We start from the raw sequence: 10,927 nt of genomic DNA on the forward strand, positions 1-10,927 counted from the left end.
TCAGTGACAAAAGCGCAGATTGCACTGACCGCTCTCGTCTTCTCTCAGATACGGACTTAGAGTAATATCTCCGCCCTTGATTCCACAGATGAGAAGAACCACAACCAGAAGGGATCCCCCACCCAGGGCAAGGGAGTCAAGGTGACGGACGCTCCCCAGGAGAGGGATGAGGAGGACAGCACAGCTGGGAAATCAGACTCCGCGTTTGACCAGCTCCAGCCTCCCACAGAGACTATGGTATCACTGACAACTGCCTGCGTGGTATCTGCTGTTGCTCAAACACCTTACATATCTCACTTCTCACACACACACACACACACACACACACACACACACACACGAGCGTGCATCTCACTTACCCTCTCTGCCTTTGTCACCCACTTGCTTGCTGCCTGTGTTGATATCAATTTTTTAATGCCAGATACACATAACGCCTTACACACACACACACACACACACACACACACACACACACACACACACACATAAACTTACACACACCCACACACTCATTCTCGCACAGACAAAAATTGCAAGAGTAGAGCCGCAGCAACTGGAGGGGTGGTTTTGTTGCTGCTGTCTGACTTATCAGTGGTTGTCAGGGAGCAGAGATATGTGTGCATGATTTATGAGTCACTCGATTGTCTGAAGACCACCGATCTAACAAACCTGTACGATAGACGGACTTTGATGACTGACAAAGTATTTAGCGTGTATCGCCACACACCGCTTGTGTCAAAAAAAAAAAACGAGGAAAATCAACTGAGATTTATTTGTGTTGCTGTGGTGACTGTCAGCGATACCAGCGCTACATCTGGAGCATAATTATAACGTTCCCTCAGTGACTGTTTAGACCTCATAGATCACATCCACTTATTTGTCGTTTACGGTGGATTGAGCCTTTTAACAACACACGTCTTTTTGAAATAAACCCGTCAAGACGTTTGTCACATCCTGCACGTGTTCCAAATACTTTTTGATCCAAAGTCTCTTCAACGAAACAACCCAACATCGTAGTGGCATCAATAACAATGAGACGTATCGTGTCGCATCGCATAGGTCAGATCAGCAGCAGGCCGGAATAAACGGCTATTGATCAGGATTTAGAGCGATGGGTCGCTGATTAAAGCGCTGTTTTGCGCAGCAGGGACACGCAGCAGACATATCGATGCCTACTGAGTAATGGCAGGTTCATGGTAAAGGCTCCTTTTTTAGTGTAATGTTTGTGGGACTTAAACACACATGTGATTAATGGGCTCTATTACAACTGCAAGCACAACATCAGACAATTTAATAACTGCTACGGGTTCATTTTTGTTTGTTTTTCCAGAACGTGTCTTGCTCCATTAGTTTGATTTTCACCTTGGGATTTTGTTTAAATTCTGTCTTTTCTGTTCAGTGAGATGGATGTGGGAGTTGCCACCCCCGATATAATCTTGGCTAACACGCCCTCTGCCTCTTCTCTCTGCCAAGCACTTTCGCTTCCATCGCAAGAGCGCAGAGAACAGCGAAAAACACACAAGTGCAGTTCTTTGAGATATCTCTGAATCATCAGCACAGTTCTCAGCTGTATGTGAACAAAGTAGCATCCATCTGATGTCGGCTGTTTGCGGTGTGAGTGTTGTACTGTACACTGACTTTGCTCGCATGTGTTTCACAGGTTCACAAGTATGTGGTGCAGGCAGAGGTGCTTCATCAGAGCTGGGATCTGGATCAATCTCAGCTGGCCTTTGTCCACACGCTCAGAGACTTGGAGAAGAATGAAATGAGAGGTACATACTTCAGACGATCCCAAACGCAACATCAATCAGTCAACAACACCCGAGGTCACCCAGGGGAAATGGATTTGCTGTGTTGTTATGTTATATATATTAAATAACTAAAGCTCAGATATTCCCCACATCCCTATAATGGGTCATGAATAATTTTTATTTCAGCATTTTAAAGTTTTCAGGATTTAATCCCCGGGTTCTGAATGGATTTTCTAATATGGCCTTCATATTTTATTTTCTTATTTTGTGTTCAGTGTGATATACGGCCGATCCACATTAGGCAGTGTCAGGGACCAAGCGGACGCTGTTTGTTCCCTGCTTCTGCGAGCCAGGGGCCCGTTAATCACGAGCCTAATGAATACAGCTGCTCTCCGCAGATCAGAGTGTGATTTCTCGTGCCCACTGGTCGTTGGCCGAGGCAATAATCCTGTCCTCTGCCACCGACTCTGCTTCTCTTTCTTTAATCTTGGGCTTTGAAATTTGCAGACGCTTCTTGAAAAGTCTAAGGGGGATGAATTAATTGCGACGCGGGTGGATGCTGACGTGAAAGAGGTGCTGCACGGGTGACGATTTGCATGATTGCCCAAAGAGAAAAGGCCAGCCTGCTGTCATTGGATTTCCATTCTCTTCACTCTGTTGCTTTTGACAACACTCTCTCTGTATTTACCAGTCTCTGCGTGGGAGGCATCCCTCAACTAAAAATACAGTAATCAGATGTATTTTGACTCCAGAGGAAGTCGAACCTCTGTTTACGTACGTGTCACGGTAATGGTGGTGCGAGATGAACAGCGGTGATTTGTTGCAGCTTAGATATGCTGCGTGATCTTCTCGCATGTGCTTTCTGCTCACGGGTAAATGTGAGCACGTTCAGGTTTGCTTGGGGTTTTTTTTTTTTTCCGTATGCGTACTTGTGGGCCAGTGTCCACACAAACCTCATGCGGTTCTCCAATAAGCTCGTTGAAAGTGGGTCAATGGGAAGTCAAATGAAGTTGGCTCTTGCCCCCCTGGTGCCCTGGGAAATATCTCAGCAGGAAAGTGAATTAATTTCACCCAGTTTAACTCGGTCTCAGTGGTGAGGCTGCGCCCTTGATCATGCTCCGTACATGCTACATGCCACGCCAAGCTTGGAATTGGCTTAAACAAGCTGTTTAACAAGCTGCAGTCCAAATATTGCACTGCGCATGTTTAATGAATGCACATTTCTCCATCTCTGCTTTAAACCCCAGTACATACTGAGCAGTCAGAAGCTGTATGTGTGCAGTTAAAGGAGTCGTTTCATTCCCTTCTTAACCTCCTTAACACATTCTTATCTGTGCTACATTTTTAGTATCAAAACTTAAGTGCGTTTAGGCAAAAAAAAGATGCATTATATTTAAGTTTAGCCAGCTGAAAATCAGTTTTCGATGCATGTATCGGCCTAAAATGACAGATAGATCCAATTTGAACATTGAATATCTGTATGACTTGAGATAAGAGGAACCTAATGAGCACCAAATCTGTTCAGGCAGGTTGTCAGTTAAATGATGGATTAATGTGCCTCTCTGTTTCAGAGGAGTGAGACTCGTGGTTAATGCTTCACCTAAGCTGAGGATTGTGTTCGCTTTTAGCTATAAAGTGCAACAGTGCCATCTAGCACACATGTGAGCACACGACACGTGCATCGTGGAGCTCACTCTGTCACACTCGCACCACCGGAGGAGCTCTGAATTTGTGTCGATTAGAAAGTGAACAGCTGAGGTTCATTGTAAAGATCAATGGACACGACTGTCTTGAAATTCAATTGATCTAAACATGTCAAAAGTTTGGCTAAGAAATGATCATTTTGCACAAATGCAAGGTGTGTTTGCACACCTGAATATTTGTAGGTATCCATAGTTTTGATATTCTATACTTACTCACTTTAATGTTTTATTTATATATATATATATATATATATATATATATATATATATATATATATATATATATATATATATATATATAAAAGACATGCTAACTAATAGCCATGCTTTTGTATCAGTTAGTAGTTGACACCAGGTGTTGATCACGTACTCACGACGTGTTGTAGATGGTGATAGAAGCCAATCTATCTGATCTCCGTTTGCAAATTGTAGCATACAAGCTCGAGGACTCGAACCGTTCACCCACCGCTGAGGCACCGCTCCACCATCACGGGCACAAATCTGGCACACCCAAAACCAGGGAGAAGGGGAGGCCAGCTGCCAACTCTAAATCTGGCTCCAGGCAGGAAACGGTAATACATCACCACAGCCACAAAACGCCACAACACTGTCCACTGCAAATTAGTTCATTTTATATATATATATATATTTTATATCAACTCACAGCTTAGTTGTTAAACTTAGTAAGAATTAGCAAAAGTAGTAAATCAGTTGAATACACACTTAACTCCTCTTGACAGATTCCCTCCCACATGTAATGAGGTTGTTGTTGAACTTGTCCTGAAACGTCTTTTATCATTTTGTCTTTTTAGTGTATTTTATCAGGCAGGGCGACTCTAACAAAGAGAGGCTGCCCTCAGCCGAATCCCACAACCGCCCGGGTGACCTGCGTGTATTTAACACACACTATAATCTCGCAGTGTGTAATTGTCAGTATTGTGGTCTTGGTTTAGTAGTCAGAAACGCAGCTGCTTGAGAAAAAAAAAAGATCTCTGATCCACATAAGTGCCTTTTATCATCTACTGTGTTCTACGATGACATTTTCAGACTAGTGGTTCCCATCAATACATTTCCATTTGGAAATGATTTTTTTTTTTTTTTTTTTTTGCCAGGTAGAGGACAGGATGATCTCTGAATAGATGAACTAAAATGATCTATTATTTACAATGAAGACCAGACAGCTGGACAGGACATGTAATCCTGGCTGACCGTGTACCAGACTGTCTGAGACGTACTCAGAACGTATTGTGGTGAGGTGACCTTCTGTTTGTGTGCTTGAACATGTGCGTCATGTTTTTGTACGTGTGTGTGTGTGTGTGTGTGTGTGTGTGTGTGTGTGTGTGTGTGTGCGTCTTCGTGCAGAGCCTTGACCCGACTAAGGCGAACTGGACTTTGCGCGCCGTCACTGACAAGAGCGGAGCACAGAGCATTGAGGTGTCGAAGGACACGGAGAGGACGGACCAGATTAAAGCCGTTAAAAAAGCCTGGGAGATGGCTGAACCGGGCCGCTGTGCCAAGGTAACCCAGAAGCTGTGATTGTTCTGGTGATTTCATATAATTACTTACAAGTTGAAGCCGTTTTAATGAGGTGTTCCCACTCATATTGTGGCCTGTAGAAATGTGAACGGTATGATTTAGAACATGTTTATTCTACGCTCCAACATCCACTACGACACGTGTTTTTGCTGTCTTTTAGGCTTTACAGTCGCGTCTCAGGTTTCTTAACCAGCTCCAACCTCAAGCAGGGGATGAAACTACTACAGATGAAAACAGAGAGCCAGGTACCATGCTTCACACACACACACACACACACACACACACACACACACACACACACACACACACACACACACACACACACAGATACATACATATGTATTTGTGGTAATGAGACATTTTGTGATTCTTTGATAGCTGCTTCCAGATCTGATCGTGGCACCGCTCTCAGTCTGTCTAATCATAAACGGACCATGGACTTCACTCCCTTCATCAGGTGCTTTGCCACTCTTACGCTCACTGCTTTTGTAGCTATATGGAATTTGTATTATTATTATTATTTGACAGCATGAGTATAACGCTAGAATTACGATTCGAGCAGATTATAGTCGTCGCACTATAATGTGACAGTTGTATCAACTAGACATTGCAGAACTATCATTGTGGTTGCTTGTGTACCCAGCCTGTTCCTCACAGACACATTGATATCTGTGCTTAGAGGGAAGCAATGGGGAATAATGCATAAACAACCAAGGCAGACTCATCATCACACTATATTTTCTAACAAGCTTTTTCTTTTTTCCCTCTTGAAATCCTATTTCTACTCTCTCCAGTTGCCCATGAATACAGTGGATCCCTGTATTTTTCTAGCTTCGTGAGCCTGAATTAAGTGTCCCTGTAGCTGCGAGGCCCGGTTGTACTCAGGGATTGTGTGTGTGTGTGTGTGTGTGTGTGTGTGCGCGTGCGCGTGTGTGCGCGGTTGTTGTGTACTCTCGGTACGCATGTTGCCATGTCGGTTGACATACTGTACCGGCATCTGTGTCTCCAGCAGTTTGATTCATACAGTGTCTGCAGGACATTGATGGTGATTTACTGCGTTTGTGACCTTTTGCTCCCGTCGGTGCCGTGAATAGCAGTGAAGAGCGGCACAAAGAATGTGCACTTTGGCTAGCCTGAAAGGGCAACGCATGGACTCCAGTGGACAGTGATGCATACTAGACAATAAGGGGAGGCTAAGAAAGGCTACACAAATATATATACTCTACATATATATTAATAAATACATTTTTTGGTTTCTCTGTTCTGGGCTACTCTGGAAACATGGCAGCTAGCTCCATACTTATTAATATTATATTCCATTTCTGCCACGAGACCCCCATACATGCCGCACACTGTTCCTTTATTATACTATAAAGTATGCATTAAGGTTTAAGGGAACTATTCCGGGTTGTGTGAGATCATCCACAAAGCCGACACACTGTTTTCTTACACAGACACTTGGTGGGTAATGTACCTGCAGCCCCGTCCCAGGACCGTAACGAGCTCATCAAATGAACTGCCTGTCTACCCGACGGCGCTCTGCCCTCGCGCTCATTGCTCGTCACCGGAGTCGTTCACCAGCTCCGAGCTTGACGGCTTCGAGTACCGACAATAGCTCCGCGTGACGTTCTACGTTCGAGGTGATATGTGATATTCATAACGATGATTTTCCACGGCAGTGACTTTGGAGGGAGGGCCTGAAGGGGCGGCCGACATGGCAACCATTCTCCCTAGAAGTAGAGACGTTTGCATTCAGTGCTGCTAGCTGCTTTCTTTGTGCTCACCATTGACAATAGAATAACATGAATATTTTAAACATCAATGCGCAGTGTAGGCATGTATGAGTTCCCTGCATGTGAACTACATTGACGGTGTCCTGAAGGAAAGAGTCTCCCTCTGTTGTTACCCTTAGAGTCTCCCATTGCTCCCCCCCCCCCCCCCCCCAGCCATCCCTGTCCATGATAAATGAGATGATATTTGGGTCTGTTAATTAGATGGCTATTTCAGGACCCCAATGAGCTCGTCGCTCCAGTGACATGTGCCCCACTCCCATCACCTCTCCACCCTTTCTTGCTGTGTGTGTGTGTGTGTGTGTGTGTGTGTGTGTGTGTGTGTGTGTGTGTGTGTGTGTGTGTGTCCGTGTCCGTGTGTCCAGCTGCTAATGGCCGCTGACAGTGCGTCCTGCACTTCGAGCCAAGAGAGAGAGAGATCCCGAGGAGTAGTCTATTAGGGGAGTCTGATTAGTCCGCGATACACCTTTGTCTCACGCAGGCGCACGTCACAGATGCACGCTCATGCACGCTCATGCACGCTCATGCACGCCACCTTTTATAACGTATGCACACACGTCGTTACAGGCCGTTAAAAAAAAGGTGTTGAATGGAACCAAAATGAACTCTATCCTTACCTCCTCTGGCCTAGCCTCTTCATTAAGGTCATCTTTTTAGGAAAAAGGCAGCGGTATATTTAGCACTTATAATCTCTCTTTGAGTGTGCCTCAGAGGGCCACTCCTAGTCATTTCTCTTCCTCAAACTCACGTGGACCGCTTCACTCATTCATCCTATGTATGTCACACACACACGCACACACACACACACACACTGGTTACAACCGGAACCAAATAGACTTCTCAGATATCTGGATGTACAATGTGAGATAAGACGTGGGACTGTGTGGCCATCATTTCCTCTGCCTATCTCTGCATTTATCAGCCACATTTCCATTTGTATTTGTTCTGCCGGTGTCAACATTATCAGTTGTCCCATCTCTCAAAATAACTATGTACAAATTTGGTAGAATGTTCCATTGCTTGAGCTGATATCATCTGCGATATCTGATCCTCAGAATACTCCCTTCTGAATTTAAATGGAACATATGCAACCGCACGACTCAGACGAAGTCTGGAGCTTTCACTGTGAATAAATGAACATTCTGGTTAGAGACCACATTGAACGGCATTAGCTCACGTTACAGTGAATTAAGATACGCACGCTCATCGCTTTGTAAATCCTCATGTACGTCCGTAGACGCCAAAAGGATGTTCCAGAGCTGATGGACTCGCGGGTAGAGGAGATCCAGCAGAGGGAGCGCTTGGAGAAGATCCAGACTTACCGGTTGGTCCGAGACAACGTGCTGGAGCATCAAAAGCAGCAGGAGCTCAAGAGGAAAGAGCTAATGATGCAACAGCTGGAGATGTACGAGCACATGCAGGTCAGTAAAGACAGACGGGAGGACTGTGTGATGTCTAAAAGTGAAGACGTAGACGGTAATAATGATCAGTTTTGAGTGGAAGAAGATCTGTTGTCAGCCTCCCTTCCCTCTGGTTGAACATCGTCGTCTAACTTCCTCCTCTCTGCCTCTGTGTCGTGACTCGAGGCAGCCTCGGGCAGCGCCGGAAGAACTTCCTGGATGCTTGCGAGTCATTTAGCAGCCGTCAGATGGCAGCCGTGAAAAAGAAAGAAGAAGAGAAACAAGCTCTGGATGACGCTCAGCAGGCAGTCGTAGAAAAGACAAAGGCCACCTCCTCTGCCAAGCAGCAGCGCAACAAACGGGCCAAGAGTGCTGGCAAGAAGAAGTGATGGTCGCTGGCACTGAGCTCCAGCCTCCGTTCTCCTCAGCAGACGGAGACAAGCTCTCAACAAGTCTGCTTGAACATTTAACACAGAAGCCTCCACTTGATGATATGATACAATATATAATACCTGATCAAAAGGTTGCTGTTGCACCTGATCCACAGCTGAAAGTGCTGTTGCCTTTTTCTCTTTAGACTTTATTGAAATATGAAACTCCAAAAAGTTAGTTTGTTAATGTTTATAATGTTGTTGTCTTTTACTAAATGTGTTCATACTTTTACAACATTTATACTGTATTCCTTATCGTATTAAAAGAATGTATTATATACCACACATCTGTATCCTCCATCTTTCATTTCTAGCCTGCATTAACAGAGCTCACCTACAAAAGCAATCTTTGCATTTTGTGTTCATTTGATTTGGAAAATATCAAATATGATACATTTGAAAACAGAAACATAAGGCCGTTTCTGGCCGTGTGGATTTGTCATTGGACTGAGAATGTCAGGCATTCTCACTTGCGATGTATGGATTTGACTTTTTGACGCCTGGTTATATTCCACAAATCTTTTTGTTTTCTTAAAGGTCGCAGTATTGATTGTATGACTCCAGGCATGCTGGAAACAGCCGACCTCACACAAACTCAGTGGTATCGATTGATCGGTTAATTGATATTTTCTTGCTGATATATTCTCACAGGTGTCCATTCCTACAAGACCAAGTGTTGTACACACAGAATGCAACATAGATGGGTGATGGCAGACATTATCAGCAACATGGCAACTATTGATCCAAGGTTGAAGTGAATATATTTGAGATATTTAAGCTTCTGATCTGCATAACTCTTCACTCAGGTGTTTATATGTCAAATGAAATCTAGTTAAGTAAGCCCTTTGTTTTAGCATCTTATTTGGAGTCCCACAGAGAGAGTCAGCTGACCAGCTGAGGAATGGGAAGCCAAATTAGAGTTGAAAGGGAAGAGGCTGCCATCTAGTGGCCGTGGGCCTTAATACAGTTTCATTACCATCTCTGCACTATGCTGTTTTTCATGGTCGACAATAATGAATAGTTCAATTTTGTGCTGCTGGCATGAAGGAAGTTATTATTATGCTGTGTGTGTGTTGGTGTGTGGATTGTACGTGTGTGTATTAGATAGCGGGGGGGGGGGGGGGGGGGGGGGACTTATTTGTTCTTGCTTGTATGTGTGTTCATGTGCAAAGTCATCCTGCAGTGATCCGCTCCTGCGTTAAAGCTGTTGCACCCTGCTGCTGACAACCCGTTTATTAAAACTCCTCTTTGCAGGAGATGAGTCCCCTTTTCGTTGTGATATTGGACAATAATATGCAAGATATGAATCAGATAGTTGGGCTCATACAACGACGCCGTAGACACAAGCAAACTTAAACAGTAATTTGAGTAAATATGCGCGCACGGTGTTTGATATGAATGCCCTGTGCTGCTCCACTCCGCACACACACAGGACACAGTGTACCGTCGCTCACTGTAATCTTCTCTTTTTTTGCTCATAAAAATGTTCTGCCGCGTGACGTGCGTTTTGCATATGTAAGGCCTCATATACAGCAAACCGCTATTGCTCGACAGAGCTGATCCCGAAAGCCTTGTCCCCTCTCGCCCAATCATTCCCTCCCTTTCTAAAAAAATGTTGCTGTTTTCAGTAGCTCTAAACCGCCCCCCCCCCCCCCCCCCCCCAGTCCTCTGTGCTGAGATCAGCCGACACTGTAATTGGCAGTGACGCGTGTGTATTAACAGAGAGGCTGTTTGTTAATTGGCAGCTGGTGGTTTGATGCAAATGTGTTGTGAGCGAATGAAGAACTCTGGCGTAACCTTGAAAACACGGGGACAAGTCGGCCATTGCGTCTGTGTATGTGTCTGTGTGTGTGTGTGTGTGTGTGTGTGTGTGTGTGTGTGTGTGTGTGTGTGTGTGTGTGAGTGAGCGTGTGCGCACGTTTGACTTCCCACAAGTAATAAGAAAATATTTGATTCTTAAATGGACCCACATAGAGGGATGATGAAATTAAATGAAAGTAGATACGCGTTCCCTGCAGTGGGGAGACTGTGGTGGCTCTTTAATTCACTTTCCATTTCAGAGGTAATAATTCAGGAGTGCCTTAATCAATTTCTTTGCTATTACTTTTGTGAATGACAAAAAGGGCGACTTGCAGGAACTGCCTGTGTGTGCAACGTTTCTCTCTCTCTCTCTCTCTCTCTCTCTCTCTCTCTCTCTCTCTCTCTCTCTCTCTCTCTCTGTTTCTATGGCAACATCCCTGTCACATGTACAATATATAGACTACCTGCTGTTGTTTCTCAGTGAGCTACGGCGCCGTCCCTCCATACATTTCTATA

General features: G+C 44.6%; 1 protein-coding gene across 2 annotated transcripts in view; it reads left to right on the top strand.

Moving 5' to 3' along the window:
- Positions 1 to 8,896, top strand: part of adgb (androglobin) — a 34,659-nt gene extending 25,763 nt beyond the window's left edge. Inside the window, exons 28-35 of one of the 2 annotated variants that reach the window (XM_068724626.1) lie at positions 89 to 237; positions 1,661 to 1,772; positions 3,887 to 4,026; positions 4,817 to 4,972; positions 5,151 to 5,235; positions 5,369 to 5,447; positions 8,018 to 8,205; positions 8,367 to 8,896. In XM_068724626.1, coding sequence (XP_068580727.1) covers positions 89 to 237; positions 1,661 to 1,772; positions 3,887 to 4,026; positions 4,817 to 4,972; positions 5,151 to 5,235; positions 5,369 to 5,447; positions 8,018 to 8,205; positions 8,367 to 8,569 — 1,112 coding nt within the window. In that variant the 3' untranslated portion in view covers positions 8,570 to 8,896. Of the gene's footprint in view, positions 1 to 88; positions 238 to 1,660; positions 1,773 to 3,886; positions 4,027 to 4,816; positions 4,973 to 5,150; positions 5,236 to 5,368; positions 5,448 to 8,017; positions 8,206 to 8,366 lie in introns of those variants that run through there. The other variant, XM_068724624.1, reaches the window with a different exon arrangement.
- Positions 8,897 to 10,927: the final 2,031 nt, after the last annotated feature.

The sequence above is a fragment of the Cebidichthys violaceus genome, unplaced genomic scaffold (assembly GCF_023349555.1).
Source record: "Cebidichthys violaceus isolate CVI_PGR_0920_01 unplaced genomic scaffold, fCebVio1.0.p SCAF_31, whole genome shotgun sequence".
Classification (NCBI taxonomy): Eukaryota; Metazoa; Chordata; class Actinopteri; order Perciformes; family Stichaeidae; genus Cebidichthys; species Cebidichthys violaceus.